Source organism: Schistocerca americana, chromosome 3 (assembly GCF_021461395.2).
Source record: "Schistocerca americana isolate TAMUIC-IGC-003095 chromosome 3, iqSchAmer2.1, whole genome shotgun sequence".
NCBI lineage: Eukaryota > Metazoa > Arthropoda > Insecta > Orthoptera > Acrididae > Schistocerca > Schistocerca americana.
Window position 1 is genome coordinate 160,677,510 of NC_060121.1, and position 25,060 is coordinate 160,702,569.

The window sequence follows — 25,060 nt, forward strand, 5'->3', positions numbered from 1 at the left end:
TTTAAATTGTAAAGCTTGGGCAAGAATCCTACATCCTGCGAAGGGCTAGCTTACATTAGCTTAACATTGCCCTACTGGCCAAAGTGGTATCACAGGAAGATCTCCGGATCTAGTTCGTTATGCCAGCCAGTCATAGACTGAGTTCCCCCTAGTCTTGCATAAATCTGTTTGCGTGCACTTACAGGTAAACGGCACAATGTGACATGTAGAGAGTAACGACACAATGTGACATGTAGATAATAACGAAGTGGCGTCAGCAAAATTCTTCCGCCGTCTACCGGATACCCTGATAAGGAATTCTAGTTTTCTAGTAGACGCAATGTGAGACGCTCCAACAGCACGTTGGAGACGAAAGCGAAAAGGAAGATTGAGAAATGAGAGGAGAAAAGAAAGGGACAGATGCTCTTGGCAGACTGGCAGGGAGTGGTACGCAGAAATCATGAACTGAGCCAATCGTGACGATATTAACAGAAGGACAGGTCCTGCAAGAAGAGTGGATGGGTACCTGAAATTTTTATACGGGCACAGAAAGTGAATTTCGACATCCAGAATGAGATTTTCTCTCTGCATCGGAGTGTGCGCTGATATGAAACTTCCTGGCAGATTAAAACGGTGTGCCGGACCGAGACTTGAACTGGGGACCTTTGCCTAGGTGACGAGATACTTGCGGATAAATTTCGAAATGTTCCACGATAAGTCGAGGACTGGTGGAGACTTTCATTTGATGCCACGGGAGACGCCTCGGAACCGTCTTCATAGCATAATTGGCAGACTCTAGACGCTGCATTGAAGGCAGCCACGTCAATCATTCAACTACGTAGCATGGACTGTGCGGCTGGTCCCGGCGGAGTTTCGAGTCCTCCCTCGGGCATGGGTGTGTGTGTTTGACCTTAGGATAATTTAGCTTAAGTAGTGTATAAGCATAGGGGCTGATGACCTTAGCAGTTACGTCCCATAAGATTTCACACACATTCAACCACGTAGGTGGGCTTCAGAATATGCAGAAAACATAATTCTGTAACTTTCACCGATTGCGTCGCTTTCAGCATTCAACAGGCTAATTCACATCGGCAACAGGGCTGATCGTACAGCACCACCCTAATGATTGTGGTAATGGTTAGTTCCTGACAACGTGAAATCCAAAAGACTTTTATCATTTGTACATTAACAGGACAGTTCATTAGAAGGCACTGGAAAAATCATTTCGATTTTATTTGCTCTTGTATGGTTACAAATTTGTTTCTAACAAATCTGTTTCAGCCATACAGCCCATGTGTTTTGACTTTGCAGTTGGTGTTCCGAGTGTCGCCATGGCAGTGGTAGTGATGGCCATGCAGTTCTGGTCGTCGGCTGGTGCAGCTGTCATCAACCTTCAGAGCATCGAGGTGCACCCCACGTGTCTGCGACAGATCACCGCCAGCGTAGAGTGCACGGTTGCTGGTGTTTGCATGTCTCTTGTTCCGTACATCGTCTTTCAGGTACTCCGTAACAATGTGCTCAGCTTCTACTGAAAATTATATTGAACCCGTGAAAGCAACTGTGGCCTGTAACTAAATACTAGTTCAAGCGCCAAAAATTTGGTTTACACATAATTAGCAAAATGTTTATAGCAGCAATTTAATCTTGCAGCTCTTCCATCGGTCCGTCTTTCCTTACAAAAACAACAATATGGGAAATTTGGCTCTACCTCGATGCAAAAAACTTTTATTATTTATTTATTTATTCCTAAACTAGTTTTGACAACAAATATCGCCATCTATAGTGGCATCCTTAATTATGAAATATGCAGCAATAGCATAGGTACAAACGTTGTAAAAGATTACTACATGTCCACTGTTTGTTTTTTAAATATACTTTTGTATATGCTATCTCCGCAAGTTTTAGAATTAAAGAACCCACTGAAGATGGAAATACTTGTGGCTGAAATTAGTTTCGGAAGGCGGTCTGATAATTAGCATAATGTTGTGGTTATGTATAGCAGTTGTACAAAAGCAATATAAAAGTTGGAGATCACGGTAGAACATAAAAACAGTACAGGTTTCTTTTCATATACGTGTTGTTATTCTACGGTACGATCAAAATGATTTAAAATTTGAAGATAATAAAATAGTCTGTATTCAACGGCTTTAACTTAAACAAGGATGCAAGTGCCCTCATAGCAATTAGCACTCAGTTCAGAATGTTCTCGTGAAACCACTTATTCTCCTCTTTAACAAATGCAATCATTTTAGCTAAATCCCTTCTCTTTCCTTCAGAAAACCTAGGTTCATAGGGTAGTGTTTCCAGCTGCATCTTCTGATGGTCAGAAGGCTTCACATTCATCTTCAAGGTGTAATTGTCCTTGAACTCTTCAGTTGCATTGAGAGTTGATGAATACAGAGTCCCTAGGCGTTCAGTAGCCAGTCTGATCCACTGTGCTATTGAAATATGCACACTGGTGAACTTTTATATTTTTCGGCAGCTGACTTAAAGTCGCAAACATAGGTTTGTGGTGTCGTGTGCGTAGGTTCAGTGAGAGGGGAACTAAATCTTTCGTAGCTTCATGCACCGTTAGCCTCTTTCATTTCTCAAAATCACGATTGCATAACATAAAAGTGTACTATTTCCGTAAGCTAACCCTTTGCTGTTATGTAAAGCCACAGAAACATCGTCTTATTTTTGTTCTCCCCACAGCAGCAGTCAGTTCATGTTATTAATTTCTGTTTAGAAGTAAATTTCGATGTAAAAGTTTGGTGCACACAGGAAGCAGTTACATTCCCATCCCTGCCACGTACGGCCACATGCCAGAGAAACATGTAACCGCTTTGATTATCACCAACACGAATGCAAAAGTTGTAATTTGAGAGCTCCAATAAGTAGTACATTTAACAGTGCCTGAATGAAGGAAGAGTACATTCGTTCCCTTCGCTGCGTAGTTTCTTTCTTTCACTTTGAGCTCTACCTTCATCTCTCTTCCTCCATTTTGGTGGAATTTTCCTTTACATTTTGTAATATTCTGTGCTATTTCTGTAATAATTACTTCAGCGTTGCCCTATTGTTGCAACGCTCAGCAATTCACAACAGTGTACGATAAGGCATTGCCAGAGGCTTGGCACAAGACTCATTATTTGAACGTCGACAATGTCAGACACGAATGTCGTTTTGTGGCAGCTGTAAGCATTGTTTCCCGCTGTTCTCGTGCTTGTGTCAGAATGTGTGTCATTGGCCTTGGCGATCACAGCGGAATTTCGCCTACAACTCAAATTTTCATTTTTTGGCGCTTCACCCGTTATTCACTTACATGCCCCAATTTCGAGTACGTGCTGAACCATCCAGTCACTGATGGTGACATTTTGAGTGTTTGCTTCATTACAGTGAATCTCATGATTTTAAAACAATTCTAATCATGTGTTTATCACCCCCTAATTCTGCTTCTTTCAACTTTAGCACAACTTGATCTTCAGTTACTCAAACGACTCTTTTTATACTTGATGCCGTTTTATCAAAGTAAACAGAAATTAAACAACTGTGTGCTCTGCAGTAACTCGTTGCAGTGTCTCACTGGCCCGATGACAAATGTCCTTTATTCTTAATCTGACTCTCTCTCTCTCTCATAAATCATAAACTGCACTCAAATACTAAAGGGTGCATATTATTACGTTCTCGTACACACGCCATGCTGTAAATGTTTTCAGCACGGAGTCAAAAATGTGATTCGACGCTTTTTCTACCAGAGATAGTCGTAACTACCGACAATGGATGTTGGTTACTGTGATTTCCGACTGTCAAGGTGTCCCTAGACTAGGCTGCTGACAATACGGCGCCAGTTCTCGATTCAGCCCTTGTGAATTACGTAAAAAATCGATTTGATTACATGAAATGCCACAAACACTTTATAGAAAATTACAGCTGCTATTTAAATGTGATCTATGAGTAAAACAATTATCGTATATGTGTAAGAGAAGTCAGAGCTCGCAGAGAAAGATTTAAGTGTTCATTTTTCCTGCATGCTGTTCGAGAGTGGAACGGTAAACAAGTAGCTTGAAGGTGATTCGATAAATCCTCTGCCACGCATTTAATTGTGAATTGCAGAGTATGCATGTAGATGTAGATCTAGATGTAGAGAAGAACGCGCTGGCATAATAGATTTATATGATCGAGCAATGTGTGCTTTATATTTAAACTTTCACTCAAATGTGCTACGCTTCTACACTACAAAGTTAAACAGATAAAAATTGTTTGTTAATAAAGTAAGTTCGTATAATATTTGCTGATTCAGATAAAGACAACACATGTATATAACAATTTTATCTCACTGAAGCATGAAAGTCCACTTAACTTACTCCAACGACAATCCAGTGTGCCTATCTTCTGCTAGACAGATTTAAGTCGAAGGCCAGTTTCTTACTGGGTTCTATGAAACTACGTCACATCTGCTTTCCACCGTTACACGACTGTTGATTCCTGTTGCTTCTCCTCTTTTTCTTTAAATCATACTCAGAAAATTACTTTCGCTTCTTCTTCCGTAAATATAACAACATCCTCTCTTCTTGAGCCGTATGCACTGCTTGCGGATATTTTGCATTCTTGATGTTCAACATAGATTTTGACACTACATTTCTTCAAGACGGAATAGCTACCAAAACTCTTCGTTGCCTCTCATGATCCTCTAAAACTGTAACAATGTAACTTCTTCACATGACTGTATCTCTCTTTCCTTCAGCTCGCCGGCCGGAGTGGCCGTGCGGTTCTAGGCGCTCCAGTCTGGAACCGCGCGACCGCTACAATCCCAGGTTCGAATCCTGCCTTGGGCATAGATGTGTGTGATGTCCTTAGGTTAGTTACATTTAAGTAGTTCTAAGTTTTAGGGGACTGATGACCTCAGCGGTTAAGTTCCATAGTGCTCAGAGCCATTTGAACCATTTGCCTTCAGCTCAACGCATCGGATTCCCGAACTTGACTCATTAAGCTTCTTCTTCCCACAATGTATATAACGATCCTCCCTTAACGTATTTCCGTGACGTAGACCATAGCTTCACTTTCAGGTATCTTCGTTTCAATTACACAGGTACACGGTTATTTCCTAGTGGGCGTAATACTTAGTTTACAGTAACCACAAAATTTACGTTGAGTTTACGTAAAGGTGCTGCACCAAAGCACATGCTTATAGATACGATTATATATTTAAATGTAAGTCACTTTTACGTTTACGATTTGTCTAAGATAAATCAATAAAAATAAATATTAAATCAAAATTACAACCATGACCAATAAATGAGGCGAACAATGTTAGTAGAATCACTGTATGTAGAAAATCTCCGGCACCCTTTCCCAGAATAATTCTTTGTAATGGTCTTTGCTTATCCTGCAGATCGTGCAAAAACTATTTTTACCTGGGCTGATGAAGAGAGGAGATAATGTCACCTTGGCGAACCTTCGGGACATGTTCAGTGACCGTTGATGTCATCCCCTGTCAAAAGAATGTCGTCCAAGTTTTAAGTGTCGCTGTTTAGTGTAGTTTACCATGAAGAAAATGTGTAGGCTGCGCCATTTGTACTGATGATCTAAATGAGAGCAGGGGCAGCGTGAATACCAGAGCTGGCACATGGTGTAATCCTGTCTAATGGCACCTCTCAGACTGCCGAGCTTAACGTTATCTGAAATACTGTCACCTGCCATATGGCGTAGGGCGTACAAGAATTGTGTGTTAAATTCTTAGCATTACAGCCTAATAACAGATTTAACTGGGAGGAGCATACCACAGAACTGCTGAAGCGCCTAAACAAATATCTATGTGCTGTGTGAATTTTGTGAGACACAGGTGACGTAAAAATTAAAAGAAAAAAAAACGCTAGCGTACTATGCTTACTATCATTCCATAATGTCATACGGAACTATTTTCTGGAGCAACTCATGAAGCCAAGGTAAGGATTTCCGAGCCCAAAAACGTGGAATATGAATTATTTGTGGTGTGAATTCAAGAATGTGCTGCAGAGGGCTATTTAAGGTTTCCCAATATATTTATTACTTAACGAAATTCGTCATTAAAATATATCTTTTTTACCCAAATCAGCAGCTCTGTTCATGGAATCAACACTAGAAATAATAACAACTTTCACAATGATTTAAAGTCACCTACTTGGTTCGGAAAGGTGTCCACCATTCCGCAGTATACATTTTCAATAACATGCCAGCAACCATAAATCACTAATAACGAAGTTCATTTTGAGAAGAGTCTAAAGAATGTAATGGTAGCGAACTCCTTCTTATCCATTGATGAATTTCTTAGCAGAACCTATTGAGCGTGTATGTTATTAATATTATCACACAGTGTGAATATTTGCTTACAATCTGACATCGGTCCCAATTTTGTGGTGTGATGCGATCATTGTAAACAAGTGTCGTAAATTATTTTTTTTTAGTTTTATTTGATGATGTGTGGCTACAAATGCTCAAGAGTTATCATATGCACCTAAGAGTGTTGAACATTTTAAATGAAAATAGGCTTAAGGTTTTTTTGCTAACCAACTCCACATCAAGAACGGAATTTCATTTCGAATATGTGGAAGGTACATTACCATTTCTGGGCGTATTTTGTAAATATTTACTGTGTATGCTTGCTTTCTGATATGGTCGACGTCCTTGAGGATGTCCTCACTACGCCGCACGAGGTAGCCGCGTGGTCTTGGACGCCTTGTCACAGTTCGTGCTGCTCCCCCCGTCGGAGGTTCGAGTGGGTGTGTGTGATGTCTAAGTTAGATTAAGCAGAGTGTAGGCTTAGGGACCGACGACCTCAGCAGTTTGGTCCCAAATGACCTTACCACAAATTTCCAAATTTCTCCTCACCATGGGTCAATTCGAACGAAAAGTACATCTAATCTAGTCTGATCTAATATAATCTATCTACGCAAGCAGTCTCAAAACGTGGTTGGCATAGACTGTGACGCACACACCTCATATGCTCCAAAGCTAGAAGTAGCGTGCCTTCACCACAGGTGCCGCCACTCGCCCAACAACTTGCCTCGTGACGTCACCACCGTTGTAACGGATCCCCATCTATTGCGGCTGCTGAGACCACCCACTGACTCGACGCTGGTGAGATGTGAGCTTACCTCCTGTATGTGTGAGGTCGTCTGCTCTCCACCTGCAGTGGGCTCTCACCTTTGGCAGCGGAACCTGTCCAATTCCAGCCAGGGATGCCGCCAGATATGTTATTTTACGTGCCTGGCAGAGGAGGAGACGATTTGTTGTCTCACCGATGCTGCTGGGATCCATTGTGGACAGTCTTTTGCTACTTCAGCACTATCATTCTTTTTACAAAAAAATCGATATAAGTACATCATAACACCCAGCCATTTCTCCTAGTAAACATGAAAAGAAGTCACAATGGACGGGCACAAGTAGCTGTCAGAAAACTAGCTTTCATAACAGAAATTCAAAATGTAGACAGGATTGCATAGATTCATCCCCTCTGGGCCCAAAATATAATAATTAGCAAACAGTTATAAAGCTTTAAATGCATTATCTTCATTTTAAAAATAATTTTAAGAAAAAATGTGATGATTATGACAGTGAGGTACTCTTGGCACTATTGACAAGAAAGTACATTACACAACACAATATATAAGTAACTGGGATGAGGTGTGAGGTGAAGCAGAAGGGACTAGGTCCTGCTACTACCATTTCCTTCAAACTACATAACTACTCCAAGTATATTTTCTTCAAACTACATCACTATTGCAGATATGTGCATCCCCCTTCTCGCTACTGTCAGCATTCACACAGACCACAGATCCACAGGAAAACTACCGTGACAGGACAACTTGCAGCTGTTCAGTCTATATCAGTCTACTTCATCACATACACCGGCTGTTGTGGACCATCTGCTATATTCAAATTTCCCCTTCTCAGTTACTATTGCTTTTTTGTAGGGACTAGTGACTGTCCACACTTCTTCAACACCTTTTTTCAATCTTCGTTGGCCAAAGAGCAAGAATCCCACTTTTCGTCACAGAAAACCTATATCTGGAGAAACACCTATAAAGTAAACAGTAACATACGGGCACAGCACATTCATACAAGGACATGGTAAAACTCTCATATACATATTATTTAATCCACTTTTAACAGTCGTCCCTGCCTCTTCTCCTTATCTGCCTAATTTCACAGATGGCAATGATTAACTCATGCGCGGGCTGTAGTCGATCTATATCATGAACTTTTTCTTTAGTGGGTCTCTCATCAGTACGAGTGTTATTCTCATTTGGACGCCATTTTTTCGAAAATTCTTTCTCACAGTCAGAATTGTCATTATCTACATTACACTCCTCAATAATATATCTCGGTTGTCATCCTGGATTGAGCGTTCCATCACAGAAAAGCGTAAAAAATAACAGTACACTATTAATCTGCAGCAACAACAAAATCTTATTTTGACATTTCACCATGTACAGATTAGTTGCACTGTAATCCTTCTTTCAGGTCGCGTCTCCCTCAGTGTACGCATAGCATAAAAGTAGTGATGCTTTCCTCAGTGGCTGACAAATAAAACTTCCGTACAGTCTCGCTTCCCACATTAACATGAACAAGGCGCTTTCTTTCAGCCAACATTCTTCTCATTACAGCCATATATTTCTATAAGTTGACATGTAATATTCCTTGTTTCCTCTGATTCATGGATGTCGAAACTTTGAGTGAATAAGAAATTTGAGATTTTCTGAAAGACACAATGCTGCTTGAAAAGGCGTTCATATCATCTAGCAGTCTTCCATAACACAATACTTAAATTCGACCGTACTTGTTGTCTTTGTAACAGATCACTTCCGGGTTGTACTCCATATTATTTTAAAACTGTGAGAACCAGTCCCACTTACAATATAACCAGGAAATATGTAGCCATTGATGACACACATACAGGTATACTGCTAGGAAGAATCTGATAGGCTATTCCCTTGACATAAGGATAGTTAATCACACAAGCAAACATACACATGATACAGATTTATGATGAAGACACTTTATATCCTATGATCAACATCCATTTACTCCATAGAAACCTTTACATTTGACACATGGTGCACTTCCTTGGAATGTTTGAATTGTAGAGTTTCTAACTCCACAGCAGTCTGAGGCATTATCCTGCATACAGATTCTGAAAAGCTTCTGCTGTGGACTTCAGTCCAGAGACTAGTTTGATGCATCTCTCCATGCTACTCTATCCTGTGCAAGCCTCTTCATCTCCGAATAACTACTTCAACCTACATATTTCTGAATCTGCGTAGTGTATTCATCTCTTGGTCTCCCTCTACGATTTTCATGTTCCACGCTTCCCTCCAGTTCTAAATTGGTGATCGCTTGATGCCTCAGAACGTGTCCTACCAGCCGATCCCTTCTTCCAGTTAAGCTGTGCCACAAATTTCTCTTATCCCCAATTCTGTTCAGTACCTCTTCATTAGTTACGTGATCTACCTATCTAATGTTCAGCATTCTGCTGCAGCACCACATTTCGAAAGCTTCTATTATCTTCTTGTCTACACTGTTTATCGTCCATGTTTCACTTCCATACGGAGCGACCCTCCATAGAAATACTTTCACAAAAGACTTCCTGTCACTTAAATCTATACTCAATGATAACAAATTTCTGTTCTTCAGAGATGCTTTCATTGCCACAGACATTCTACGTTTTATATCCTCTCTACTTCAACCATCATGAGCTATGTTGCTCTGCAAATAGCAAAACTCATTTACTGCTTTAAGTATCTCTTTTAATAATCTAATTCCCTCAGCAGTTTCGGATTTAATTCAACTATATTCCATTATCTTAGTTTTGCTTTTGTTGATTCTCATCCTATATCATCCTTTCAAGACACTGTCCACTCTGTTCAGTTGCTCCTTTGCTTTCTCTGTCGTCAGAAAACCTCAAAGTTCTCATTTCTCCTGCATGGATTTTAATTCATACTCTAATTGTTTCTTTTATTTCCTTTACTGATTGCTCAATATAAAGATTGAACAACATCAAGGATAGGATACAATCCCGTCTCACTTCCTCCTCAATCACTTCTTCTCTGTCATGCCCCTCAACTGTCGTCTGGTTTCTACACAAATTGTAAATAGCCTTTCGCTCCCTGTATTTTACCCCCGTCACCTTTAGAATTTGAAAGAGAGTATTCCATTTAACATTGTAAAAAGCTTATTCTAACTCTGCAAATGTCAGAAATAGAGGTTTCCCTTTCCTTAACCTATCTTTTAAGATAAGTGTTAGGGTTATTATTGCCTCGCGTGTTTCAACATTTCTACAGAATCGAAACTGATCTTCCCCGAGGTCGGCTTCTACCAGTTTTTCCATTCTTTTGTAAAGAATTCGTGTTAGTATTTTGCAACCATGACTTATTAAAGTGATAGTTCGGTAATTTTCCCACCTGTTGACACCAGCTTTCTTTGGGTTTACATTTATTGTATTTTTGTTGAAGTCTGACGATATTTCACCTTTCTCATACATCTTGCTCACCAGATGGTAGAGATTTGTCAGGCCTGGCTCTCCCAAGGCTCTCGGTAGTTCTAATGGAATGTTGTCTACTCCCGGGGCCTTGTTTCGACTCAGGTGTTCCAGAATTCTGTCAGATTCTTCTCGCAGTATCATATCTGCCATTTCATCTTCATATACGTCGTCTTCCATTTCCATAATACTGCCCTCAAGTACATTGACCCCGTATAGACCCTCTATATACTCCTTCCACCTTTCTGCTTTCCCTTCTTTGCTTAGGACTGGTGTACCATCTGAGCTCTTGATATTCACATATGCGGTTCTCTTTTCTCCAAAGATCTCTTTAATTTTTCTGTAGGCAGTATTTATCTTACCCCTAGTGATATATGCTTCTAAATCCTTACATTTGTCCTCTACCCATCCATACTTTTCCATTTTGCAGTTCCTGTCGATCTCATTTTTGAGACATTTGTATTCCTTTTCGCCTGCTTCATTACCGCATTTTTATATTTTCTTCTTGATCAATTAAGTTAATTATCTCTTCTGTTGCCCAAGAATTTCTACTAGCCCTCTTTTTACCTACTTGATTCTCTGCTTCCTTCACTACATCTCTCAAAGCTACCCATTCGTCTTCTACTGCGTTTCTTTCCCCCATTCTTGTCAACCGTTCCCTAATGGTCCCTCTACAACATCAGGTTCTTTCACCTTATCCAGGTCCCATCTCCTTCAATTCCTACCTTTTGGCAGTTTCTTCAGTTTTAATCTACAGTTTATTCAATAAATTGTGGTCAGAGTCAACATCTGCCCCAGGAAATGTCTTACAATTTAAAACCAAGTTCCTAAAACTCGGTATTACTAGTACATAATCTATCTGAAACCTTCTAGTGTCTCCAGGCCTCTTCCACGTATACAACCTTCTTTCATGGAAAACTTATGAGATACAAATTTCTGTGTCTATGACAGTCAGTGTATTCTCAACGAAACCTTTTGTCTGACTCTTAGTTCCTTTTCGATACCTGACCTTTATTTCGTAATCTTCCCTTCTCTGACTCTTTGAGAACAGTTTCAGTCGCAAGTTGAAGAACGACCTTTTGCCTTCCCTTTTCACCAGGTAGAAAACTGACCAATCCCCAACTTCTGTTGGCATATAACATATATTTCAAAACTAATATGGGAGCTAATCCTATGGATCTGTGATGTAGCTCATTTATGATATTTTGGAAGTCTTTAAGTAGACATCCGAGGTCTACGATGCTACGAGTGATAAACCTGGCATAACTTACCTGACTCCTTAATTCCTTCATGGTCTTACTGCAGGGTTACAAGCAAGGTGTTAACTTGAGATGTTACCTTCACTCGTTCACTGCAGGTGCAGCAGAGCCTCACGGCTGCGCTGATTTATTTGTACTTGGTTTTGCTTGAACCTCAGGAGTGAGTGCACTTATTAGCTGTCACTTGCAGCAAAGGGCTGCCTATATTCTGAGTCACTATCGGTACACAGATACAGCTATTCCACAGTCATCACAAGGTGTCACAGTCGTTCCTACCATCTTTGCGAAGGCTGTACTGCGCGATTAACTGCACAGATTTCACTTTAAGAGAAAACACTTCTAGTTTTTACTACATTAAGAAAATGCAAAAACCTTCTATCTATTTCACATGCACGCACATTATCACATATTATGTCCGCCCCCATAGCTGAGTGCTCAGCGTGACGGATTGCCGTCCTACGGGCCGAGTTCGATTCCTGGCGAGGTTGGGGGTTTTCTCCGCTCAGGGTGGTGGTGGTGGCGGTTAGTGTTTAACGTCCCGTCGACAACGAGGTCGTTAGAGACGGAGCGCAAGCTCGGGTTAGGGAAGGATTGGGAAGGAAATCGGCCGTGCCCTTTCAAAGAAACCATCCCGGCATTTGCCTGGAACGATTTAGGGAAATCACGGAAAACCTAAATCAGGATGGCAGGAGACGGGATTGAACCGTCGTCCTCCCGAATGCGATCCGCTCAGGGACTGGGTGTTGTGTTTTCTTCATCATCATTTCATCCCCATCCGGAGCGCAGTTCGCCCAATGTGGCGTCGATTGTAACAAGACCTGCACCAAGGCGGCCAGACCTGCACTGTAAGGGTCCTCCCGGCCAATGACCCCAAATGCTCATTTCCACTACATATTATATGTGTACCCTCTAGGCACCGAAACGAAAGCAAACAAAAACCCCAAAAGTACAAAAACAACATCTACCAGTACATTTCTCAAACATCGAAGTAAATCTGTTAGGCTATACCGAACAAACAGTAATGTACGATTTCGTCATTCCGGCTTTCGCTGTCGCCGCGGTCGGACGTGGTAGCTGGTTGCTCCGCATCGTCGGTGTCCTTGCCAGTGTTTACTGTGTGCCGTTGTGTGTTTCTGCGTTGCAAGTGATTCACGTGTACTGTACTTCTTTGTGGTCGTCCTTTTCGTCAGCAACTTGCCGATTTTGTACGGGATTCGGGCTTGACCGGATTCCCTACAGCTGCAGCGTCATGTCTACCACCATCCGGAAAAACACCCTGGTTTTTGGCTTTGACAAGGATACCCGAGTTCAACCGACCGCCCTCGAGATTCATGACTGGCTAACCGAGGTAATAGGTATGACTTCCGATTCTGTGCACAGCACCCAGCTAGATTCTGATCGTTATTGCGTGTTTGTCAAGTTTCTCAGTCCAGTAGCAGTTGATCGACTTTTTGAAAAAATCGGCAAACAAGTCCCTTTTGTTCATCGCGACTGTACCACTAGTATGGTTAATGTAACACGTGCCGATACCTCGATTTAGACAGTTCGAGTACTTAACTTGCCCATAGAGATTGACAATGCTAAAATTAAAGATGCACTTTCTATGTTTGGTGAGGTTAAAGAAATTGTCAACTAAAAGTGGTCGTCTCACTACAAATTACAGTGTTTCAATGGGAGTAGATCTGTGGACATGGAAGTAAAAATGAACATTCCTTCTCACATCACGGTCGATGGCTATAAGGCTCACATTATATATTCTGGTCAAGCCCCCATCTGCCATGTCTGCAATGAATTAGGCCATCTTCGCCAGGACTGTCCCCGCCGAGTTTTTGCCTTGACAAATAGTCTCCAGCCGCGGCGTAGATTAACACTTAATGAGGTTATGGCAGTAGATACTTCTGGTTCTTCTGCACGCCCTGATGTTGATGCTCCCCAGGCAACTACCTCCGAGACCCCTCCATAACCGCTGATGAGTTTCCACCGCTCGTAGGACGGCAAACTGCTGCACCAGTTTGTCTTGAAAGTGAATCTCAGCAAAAGAAAAGGCCGCTGGGACATAGTGATGAGCATTCAGATGAGGTAGTATCTCAATCCTGCAACCCGGAAACCCAAACCATCAATCACGGAGGATTTAGTACCCGATGATGTTATGCGGGTCGACTTTGAAACCAGTGCGGATGGACTTAAGGGGATGCCGAATTCTGAGACGCCAGGTCATGAACAGGAACCTCCAATTTAGCGTGCCGCGCCCGAAGGACAACTGCCGCTACAACGCGCACACAGTGAGGAAGTGTTGTGTCGACAACGCGCTACAGCTGACGCCCGACAAGAAGTTCCGGGCGGAAGTACACAAGCGAAAGTAGTTACCAACCTGCCAGCTGCCGGCGGCAGTGCTGCGACAACGGCACCACCGCGTCTCAAAGAATCCACAAAAACTCCGGGACTTCAAAAGGCCCCACGACGAAGGAAGGCTCAATCCACAGCCAAATCTCTCCGTTCCTCGCAACATGGGCAATTCCACTTCGTCGCAAGCGGATGTAGCACCCCGAAATATTAGTTATGAAATTGTGAAGGAAGGGTTCGGCGATGACAACAGCAAAGAACTCGGCGAAGCCTATCCCCCACAGTAGTAATTCCGTTGGTACAAGGTTTGTTCCGTGCTGTCGCCTAAGGTTGCAAAGCTTCTTCGTGTTTCTTTCTGCCCTCTTATCCGGTTATGGTTCGCAGCATTCACTGTGTCGTTATTGCTTCAACCGGCCTACGATTCGCAGTGTATCACTTGTTATGGTTTTTATTTCATCCTTTCAATGGCTGCTCACATTATACCTTTTTTAATCCTGCAGCCGGCACTCTTGAGACCCATGCCAACGTTTTGTTGTACTTTTACATCTCAATATCTATATGCTACAGGCCTGCATTATCACTTCCCTTAATATCAACAGGATTACGTCAGAGTTAAAGCTTGCTTTATTAAGACAATTTTTGTTTGATTCTGATACGGATATTGCCCTTTTACAAGAGGTCGCTACATGGCAAATTAACATTCCCGGCTATGTTGCAATAATCAATTTCGCTCCCGAATTGAGTGCTGGCCCAGCGATTTTAGTCAGGGAAGGAATACCTCTAACTGATGTCGAAAAGTTTGACTCTGGACGGGGGATAGGCGTGAATATCATGGGCGTCAGTGTAATCAATCTGTATGCACCATCAGGAAGTGCACGGCGCGCTGACAGATCGAAGTTTTTTAAGGAGGATATCATTTACATACTGCTGAGAGACTCTCCAAACTTGATCATTGCAGGCGATTTTAATTGTGTATTGCACCGTAAAGATCAATCCCCCAATTTTAATTATTCCCCTGAATTAAACTTTCTTGTCTCCCAAATGAAATTGAGGGACGCGTGGGAAGTTAAGTATCCCACGCTTGTGATATACACATACGTTTCACATAATTCCAGCAGCAGGGTTGATAGAATCTATATGTCGAGTCACATAGTGAGGAATTTGCTACAAGTGGAAATCACTCCAGTCAGCTTTTCTGATCACTGTAGTGTGAGTGCCTGCATAAACTTAGACCGGCAACCAACTCACTGGTTTAGGAATCAGTGGAGTATGAATGTCGGCCTTTTAACAGACGACGAGCTCGAGGCCGAATTAAAAAAAGCTTGGGAATTTTGCTTGCGCTCTGTACACAACTTTCCGAGTGTTTTGGAGTGGTGGACCCGCAAGGTGAAGCCCAAATTACGGAAAGTAATTATATCTTATAGTATAGAGAGATCTCGGTCATTTCACCGTACAATGGAATTTTACTACATGGTTTTACGGGACTTGTATGATCAGGCAGATGGCTCAGACAAGCGATTGTCCGACATCAAGAAAATTAAAGCTACGTTATTAAGCTTAAATAGAAAACAACTGGGGGGTCTTAAAATTAAGTCAAAAGCCAGATCTGTCAGCGAGGCGGAAACGGCTGCGTTATATCATCTGATTAAACACCGCAAGAACCGACGACGGATATTCATGGACGAACTTAGATTAGATAACGGTACTGTCCTCACTGTGCAAAACGAGATAATCAGAGAAATTCACAGGTATTACAGTACCCTGTATGAGGCAGAAGCAACGCAAGAGGACGATTCGGATGAGTTATTTGCGTTTACAACCTCCACATTTACGGCCGACGATAACGCCAGCCTATTTTCGGCTTATAGTTCAGATGCCGTCTTTGAAATAATTCGCGGCTCCCCTAAAAGGAAATCGCCGGGCCCTGATGGCCTTCCGGTCGAATTCTATCAACGATATTGGAGTATCATAGGTGATAACTTGACACAAGCCGTTAACGACGTCCTGGGGGAAAGTTTGTACCACCAGAACTTAAAGAATGTAAAATCGTGTTGATTCCTAAAAATAAAGGATGTAAAGAGATTAACAACTTCCGGCCGATTTCTCTTCTTAATTCAGTTTATAAGATTATTGCGAGAGCTTTAAACAAACGAATGATGGCGTTGACCGCAACCATAATTGGGCAACAGCAAACGTGTGCTTATAGGCGATCAATATTTCAGACTACAGCACAATATAGAGATATCGTCGCTCTGTCGTCTGCCAGCACCATTAATTGCGGCCTCCTTTTTGTAGATTTTTATAAAGCATTTGATCGTGTCAGCCATAAACACCTCTTCGAAACGATGCGGAGGATGGGCTTCCGGCATGACTCCATCGCTGTCGTGCGCAAAATGATCACTGGTCTGGCCGCCACGATCTCCGTCAACTGCCACCTCACAAGACCAATTACCATCGCAAGGGGTGTCCCCCAAGGAAGCCCCCTTTCCATGTTGCTCTTGGTCACTCACTAGAACCATTGCTGCGGCTAGTACAAGAGCACATGACAGGCATAACGATCGCCAGGATGAAAACTGCAGTTGGCGCATATGCTGATGATGTCGGCATCGTCGTGAGGAACAGGGAAGATGTGATTCAACTAGAGGTAGACCTCAGAAGCTATTGTTCCGCTTCTTAGCGCAAAAATGAATGAAACTAAAAGCAAATTTCTACGTATAAGAGGACTTGACGATGTCGGCCTAGAATGAGCTAACCATGTTACGGAACACAAATCTCTTGGGACGATACTGACGCCCCCCCCCCCCCCACAATGGATGATAACGGCGAATTGGCGGGATGTCTCTCTCAAAGTCAAGGGTGCTTTAATAGATAACGTCTTTCGCAGCATGGACCAAATTCAGAGGGTTCAGTTTATAAATACGTGTATCCTGTCGCGAGCATATTATGTGGCACAGGTCTTTCCAATCCCCACTGTCATAGCCAAACAGATAATGAGCAAGTTGACCAATTTTCTGTGGCGGGGGGAAATATTTCGAGTTGACGTGAAGACTGTGACCCTCGACCCTCTGCATGGCGGTATGGGTCTGACCGATCTGAACGCCAAAGCAATGGCTTTGTACATTAAACGGATGGGATTCTTAAACCAAAGCTACTCTGACGCCTTTAAGGCAAAGTTGTTTGAGGCAGTCGCGCCGAAAAGCGTAGAACCGCCGATCAATGTGCAGACGATCGACTACCAGCTCTCCCACATCCGCACATATTACCTGTAAAAGAGCTACTTGAGCGAGGTCCTTCTCCAACATCGACCCTTAACTGCCAAGGACATTCTGGAGCATAGGAAACAATATGAGGGCAGGAGCAAAATCGAACAAAAGCATACTGGTGTCAGTTGGGATGTACTGTGGGCGAACATCAGCAGCAATGTACTTCCGTCCTTCGTCAGGTCGACGCGGTACAAAACGGTCAACAACATTAACAGCACAAATGAGCGTCTGCATGCGATTGGGCTAAGCGACACAGCCCATTGTCCAGATTATCACCAAGTGGATACTGTTCCCCACAGATATACTTGCAGTCACCGCATGCGCAATTGGCAATGGGTTCGTCAAAAAGTCGCCCTTATAACTAGGACTTCTGAAAATAACATAGACACGAACTTACTGCACAGACCGGACGTCAAATATTTCCCGCCAACTAAAAATAATGCCGTCATGTGGCTGTTGGGCCACTATACAAGTCATGTCTTCAATCGGCTGACGGGCGACGATTACAGCGAATTTCTGTTACGCATGGAAACGGAATATATAAAAATCAGACAGTACGCGGATCACCGTCGCAAGTACGGTAATATGCTCCATATTGCATTCGATAGAACAGGTATTGGATAACTGGTCGACCTCACCCGTTTATGTATCAACCCAATGAACTGGCTCCAATCCCCTAATGATGCTTTTCCAAAACAAATAAATAAATAAAATAAAAAAAAATCAATGTTCCTTTAAAATCAGTGTGAGTGGTGACGGGTATGGGGGCGGCACCGTGGCCAGGCCTCGGACTAGTTGACCCCTGCCCTCCTTGCCGCCACCTGCCTGCCGCGCTCACATTCAGTAAAATATAAAAAAAAACAATAAAAAATATATAAAAAATAAAAAAAATAATGGTAAGTGTCTCGCACGGTGGGTGTGGTGTCGTGGGTTCGAGTGCATTAAAAATTAAAAATTTTTTCTGAAACTGAAGGGTAAATTGTTGCTGCAAACCCTACCACTCAACCGTTAACCGGAAGCTTTCAAAGTAAGAACTATCCTGGCGCCGTCGCCACATGAAAGGTGATTGAGTGAAAACTTGTAATTGTCGTGGTCTTATGTCGTGAGTTAGCACCACATGGGGTCGATCGAATTTCGTTCGTTCACATCATACTCCCAGCTTTGATTGCCCATCGGGTAAGCTACCTTCAGACAGAAGAATTGGTCCAAGAAGTAAGAAGATATTTTCTGCGTTTTATATGCTTCGGATAACTAGCATTAATGCGTTCTGTATGTGTGTTAGGTATGTCGGAGTGTACAAGGTGACGTCATGAGCAATGCAATACAATGTTTGTTTGTCAAATTTCTCTTTACGAAACCATCGTTTCCATAACTCAGGATATATCTAAATTTCAGTTTAATATTTTTACTTAGGTCTCAAATAACATCCATTTGGGGGACAGATTATAGATTACTATAATGCGATAAATAACCAGCATATATATCTAAGCACTAAATGAGCTGCTTCAACCGCAAAACATGACAGGAATACCACCATATATTCACACAACGAAAGAACTAACAACCATTAATGAACCGTAGTTTATGAAATACACTGACAGAAAAAAATCGCAACATCAAGAAGGAGTTATGAGACACAGATGAAATCTGGGTCTTGTTTCTGCATCTGTAGATGATGTCAATTCATATTTCGCACTAGTTACAGAATAGTGGCGCTATTAGCACTGCTATGACGATGCAAATCAGGTTTCCGTTAAATTCACGCTGTAACGGTCACGACCGTTAGTTACCTGTGACACTGGACGTGGCGGGTTAATATGAGTCCAAACTGCCTTTAAAGCGAGGAAGACGCCGTTATCAGAACCTCACTGAGTTTCAGCGAGGTGGCGTAACAGGGCTACGAGAAGCTGTATATTCCTTCGAGAATACGCAGAAAGACTTGACAGGAATGCAGCCACTGTACATGATTTCAGTACCGCCAGAGTGCAAACGGACACTTGGCACCACCGAGAAGGAAGACCAGCGTATTCGGCTTATTGCTCGGGTGCACCGTAACTGCATCTACATCAGCATTTTGAGCAGCAGTTGGCACCTCAATGACACAACAAACTCTTACAAATCGCTTCCTTCAATGGCAGTTCCGAGACGGATGCCCTGTAGCGCGCATTTCACTGACCCCAAACCACCGTGTGGTGTCAAGCGAGAGCCCGTTCAAGGACAGGGCGGAGTTTTGTTGTGTTTTCTGATGAATCTTCTGTTTCTGCCTCGCTGTGTGTTGAATAGGAGGTCAGTTGAGAACCTGCATACAGTGTGTCTGCATCTACACCTGGAGTTGTGCTCTGTGGTGCGATCTCGTGTGACAGCAGAAGAACTCACGTGTGAGCCCCGTGCACCCTGACTGCAAATCTTCATGTCAATCTGGTGATCCGTCCTGTAGTGCTGCAATTCATGAACAGCATTCCAGCAGATGTTTTCCAACGGCATAACGCTCTCTCACATACCACTGTTATAACCGAACATGCTCTACAGGGTGTCGACGAGTGGCATGGCCTGCTCGATCACCAGATCTATCTCCAGTGGAGCACATTTGGACATCACCAGACGACTACTGTAGCGTCATCCAGTAACAGCGTTAACCATCCCTGTACTGAGCAAACAAGTGCAACAGGCATGGAACTCTAGCCCACAGACTGAAATCTGGCACGTGAACAACATAATGCATGTCTTTTGCATGCAACATTCTGGCGGTTACACCGGTCATTAATGCATCAGCATTTCACGTTTGAATGAGCTGCCTCGCGCGTACGTTAACCTGTGATCCTGCAGTGTTAATCACTCAAAAATGCTACATAGATAAATGTATTCCCGAAATTTCATTATTGTCAAACATAACACGATGTTTTAGGAGGGCAACGGCATAAAGGAAATGGCAATGGAAAATCGTCACTTACTCATGTACTGAATCATGCGTGATCCCAACAACATCACTTCTGCCACGTACCAGCTTACTGGGACTCGGAGTGTGAGTGTAAGAGTTGGGGGAGGGGAGCATGTAACTGGTGAGATGAAGAATGTCTGCGACTATTTAGAAATATGTAGAAGTCGGTATCTAAAAGAAATTTCCAAAATATATATGTAGCTGTTGTATTCGAAATAATCATTGTCGGGCATTATTTGTATTACAACGAATCAGCGAGCAGGTTCAACCAACATAAGCCAGTTTTGGTTCAAATGGCTCTGAGCACTATGGGACTTAACTTCTGAGGTCATCAGTTCCCTAGAATTTAGAACTACTTAAACCTAACTAACCTAAGGACATCACACACATACATGCCCGAGGCAGGATTCGAACCTGCACCGTAGCGGTCGCGCGGTTCCACACTGTAGCGCCTACAACCGCTCGGCCACACCGGCCGGCTAAGCCAGTTTTGGGCCGAAATTCGTCATACCGCCAGTAGATTAAGGACCCTGAATTAAACAGAAATTCGAACTGCACAAAATTATTCTTTAAATTCGCGGATTTTAGTTCTATGAATTGAGCTATGCCACAGATGAAGAATCTTCAGGCAAATGCCACGTGATTCGCTGAATGCCAGATATTACGCAAATCTGCTGAATTCAAAATCTCTGAAACCAACGGAAACTTCACATACATGTGAGATTTCATTATAATTAGAAGTTTGAGTTCTGTCATTTGAGCTATCACATTGATCAAGAATGTTTAAGTGAAGATCACATGATTGGCTGGAGGCAAAAATTTACGCTAAGTCCAGTTGATTCAAAATACATGAAACAAATAAAAATTCCATAATAATGCTAGTATTTATTATAATCAGGACTTCCAAGTTCTGTAATTTAAGCTGGGTCACAGATCAATAACCGTTAAATCGTGGCCACATGATCCACTGAAGACCAGTCTTTAATCACGCTGTCACAAAGACAACTGCATCAAACTCTGTGAAACCACATTAGTTAGGACACTACTCGTGAATAACAGTAGACAGCAACACATTACAAATACACACGAGATGTGGCAAGCCACTCTCTCACTTAAACAACACTGTCAGTGAGATTAATAGTCATACCATCTCTATGTTTCCCAATACTACATTTGGTACGTGTGGCTTATGAACTGTTTACATGGGGAGATTTTGAGGAAATTGTTCTTACAACTGCATGTGTAGCCTGTAGAGAACTTGTACCACAGAGGTCATAGTTGAGACGATGGAGAACATGGAGAAAGATTGATTTTGGGGCATGAATGTTGCGTCCAGCAACGTGTCTGTGCAAGTGTACAGGATGGGCGTATGGGTGGGCGGTGGGCAGTATGAAATGAATAGGACAAAATTTAGACAAAGGCCATTTATTGGCGAAAGCATGTCAAAAAGGGGTCACATGTGCCTAGGGAGGTGAGGGTGAGCCAGAGCGTATAGTTAGCGACACACAGTTCGCGAAGCTAACCAAAGTTGGCGTCTGCCAATCGGTCCAGTCCGACCGGCATGCTGTCTGCGAGAAACTAGGTCCCCGGCGTCGCAGCACCGGGAGAAGCGGGAGATGTTCACTGCTGCAGGGCGTGCGTCCAAGAGAGCGAGAAGACAAGGGAGCGCAGGCCCGGCGACGGGCGGCCGGGTATATTCGACGCACCACGCGGCTTCCTCCGCCCTGATTGGTAGGGACCAAGAAACCCGCGGGGGCGGCAGTGGAACTTTCCAGAGTGCTACCTGCTAAGCGACGCCTGGGGCGGCGTTACCTCGCAAGCACACGAGGGAGGCGCGTGATCATGGTGCCCTTCCTCAGTGCTGACTTCCTGTTGCTAGACCATGGGACGAAAGAATTTACAGGCAGCTAACACTGCCGGCCATGGCTTGGCCGTAACGGAAAAATGAAGTTATCGCTTGGAAGCCCATACAATAAAGTAAAATCCCCTGCTGTCTGGCTCGTCCTTTACGCTCTTCCCCCTTCCGTGGGAGTGGAGAACGTATGTGAATTCGCTCAATACAATTATTATTTAAATTTAAACAATTTTAGTTTGCAAAATGAAGTAAACATCACTTGATTAAGAATGGCCCTCACGGAAGATGGCAGGGTTCTGAACCTATGGGTGGGTGTAGAGACTCTATAGACGTCCTAGGGGTCGCAAAGGGACCTTCACACGTCAGCAATATTATGTGCATACAAGAATCATCATAAAACATCACAACATCATAAAACATCAAAACAAAATTGGAACAGAACGTAACAATGTGAGTGAGGTTAACATGCCAGGTGTTCTTGTTTCTAGGATGAAGTAAAAGTGTCCCTATGAATTGTGCCTGCAGAGGGACCTCGGGTCCTGTCACTCCACTCTTCCCACAGGGTAAGAGGAGGAGAGCGCCAGCTCGCAAAACGTTTTACCTGGGCCAAGTAACATTCCGTCGCGAAGGCAGCCAGATAGTGGAAAGCGGGTGGAGGAATCCATTTAAGGGAGCCTGCTGTAATCTGGGGTTTTGTAAAAACGGTGGGACGGTTGTAAAACTATAAGCACTCTCATGTTAGAAACTGGGACAATACGACCAGAGCGTCAGGTGCACATGTTTCGTGGAGGCACGACTGTAACTCTGCTGACACCACGAAGTCGCCAGGTTCTTTTAGAGAACTACAAAAATAATATAAACATATGTTACACAGGCACGACTGTCTAGAGAGCTTAACAAACTTCTTTTAGAAGGTGGAAATGGTCGGCGTTGAAAGATTAGATCACTTCGTAAATCAGGGACTGCGGTCCCATTTAGGTAGACCTTGCCTGCCGAAACATGGCCATGCTATCTGTGAGAACGACGCCTAGCTATTCTGAAATCTTTTTTTTTTGAAACAGGATATGCAAAGCAGAGGCTTCCTCTCCCAGTGTGGGAACCCCGGTACTGTGTCTGTATTGGCTACAAGGAAAAAAAACGGCTCTAAGCACTATGGAACTTAACATCTGAGGTCATCAGTCCCCTAGACTTAGAACTACTTAAACCTAAGGACATCACACACATCCATGCCCGAGGCAGGATTCGAACATGCGACCGTAGCATCAGCGCGGTTCCGGACTGAAGCGCCTAGAACCGCTCGGCCACAACGGCCGGCCGGCTACAAGGGCAGCAAGACCCAATGAGTGGATGACAGTTCGATTTGTTTGTACAACGTGGAGGTGAGTTTTTTCAGCTAATTCATCTCCTGTACGAGGCTTAGTGGAAGGTATTTATGATTCTTGGGTGTCTTCGTCTTCTGGTCCGCCCCTGGTGGAGAACTTCAGGTCTTTTCCTAGTGGGTGAGACTTGTGTTCTGCAACTTGTGGCCGATTAAGAGCCAGCGGCAGTTTCCAACTGAACCGACAGTGAAACTGCATATCATCTCAGACATATCGTGTATCACGAGGGCGACCTTGTCGTTCATCTGACGTTTGACAATTCCAGCACGCGCCATCGTGCCTGAGAGTCAAATTGGTTGGCCAGAGCAGCGAACGAGTGCATCTCACACTGAAATCTGCCGGGATTTCAGAACTCTGATAGGGAAGTTTTCCGCGTTCAAATAACGAGAACTCCAGTCCGCCTAGTTTGCAAATTCTGGTGGACGCGTCAGAAGTTTACAGCTGCCGCCGCACACCGTCCTTCGCCCAGAGCGCGCCGTTTTCTGCTGGCGTCTGAATCAAGGTGAAATGGTAAAGTATTGCTGCACTGGCGTACAGTTCTTAAGTGATATTCACAGCTCCCTATGCTCCGTGAACCATAGTTTGTAGTGTACCAGGTCGTAGTTGATTCCATTTGAACAGAATTTGGCCTCAGAGTGGATTCATGCAAACGAAGTCTCATTGCGTTCATGGGAGAACTTGTAGAGTTTCCACCCAAATGAATGATTTGCCAATCAAGCACCATTCCTTTCGTGATTCATGTTTGTCATTTTGTTTATTTGTAAATTGTAAAAGGATGTAGAAAAACTTGTCATTATTTTCGTAAACTTAAAACGGTCCAAATGGCTCTGAGCACTATGGGACTTAACATTTGAGGTCATCAGTCCACTAGAACTTAGAACTACTTAAACCTAACTAACATAAGGACATCACACACATCCATGCCCGAGCCAGGATTCGAACCTGCGACCGTAGCGGTCTCGCGGTTCCAGACTGAAGTGCCTAGAACTGCTCGGCCACACAGGCCGGCTGAAAACTCAAAAACGCCACTGTTCTCATTCATACTACCGCAGCCATTCACTGTTTTTATTTTGTTGTGGTGATACATGGATACACCAGCAATTCAGAATGCAATCGTACAAAATTAGTTAGTAACCTTGTGGAACAGGATCGTATTTTTCTTTTCTTCAAAGTGGGACTATGGCGCACTGTGAACTTTTAGACACGGTTTTGACGTTTTGCGTTGTATCTCACCTATTTGTAGTATGTTTCAGCCATTTTGTTTCAGTGTATGTACTGTATGTGTCATCTATTTTGCATTTCATTGTGTCTTGTCTGTAACTTCTGCGTCACTTCTTGTCCAATGTTGCGCCGCTGCTAACAGCATTGTGCAAGCTTTTGTGGAGCACATTTGTTTATAGGGATGTGTAAGACATTTTAGAATAGTTTTTATTTCATGGGCTTAGGCTTAAATCTGTGCATTATTTGAAAGAGACGTGACTACAGTTGTGGCGCGTGATGCATTTGAGTCGGAAGCTTGCGGAAGCAGCAATTGATTTGAATGTTTACG

General features: G+C 43.2%; 1 protein-coding gene across 1 annotated transcript in view; it reads left to right on the top strand.

Annotated features, from left to right (window-relative positions):
- Window positions 1–25,060, top strand: part of LOC124605942 (solute carrier family 22 member 7-like) — a 185,330-nt gene that overhangs the window by 153,496 nt on the left and 6,774 nt on the right. The window contains exon 8 of the mRNA XM_047137901.1: window positions 1,291–1,478. Coding sequence (XP_046993857.1) covers window positions 1,291–1,478 — 188 coding nt within the window. The remainder of the gene's footprint in view (window positions 1–1,290; window positions 1,479–25,060) is intronic.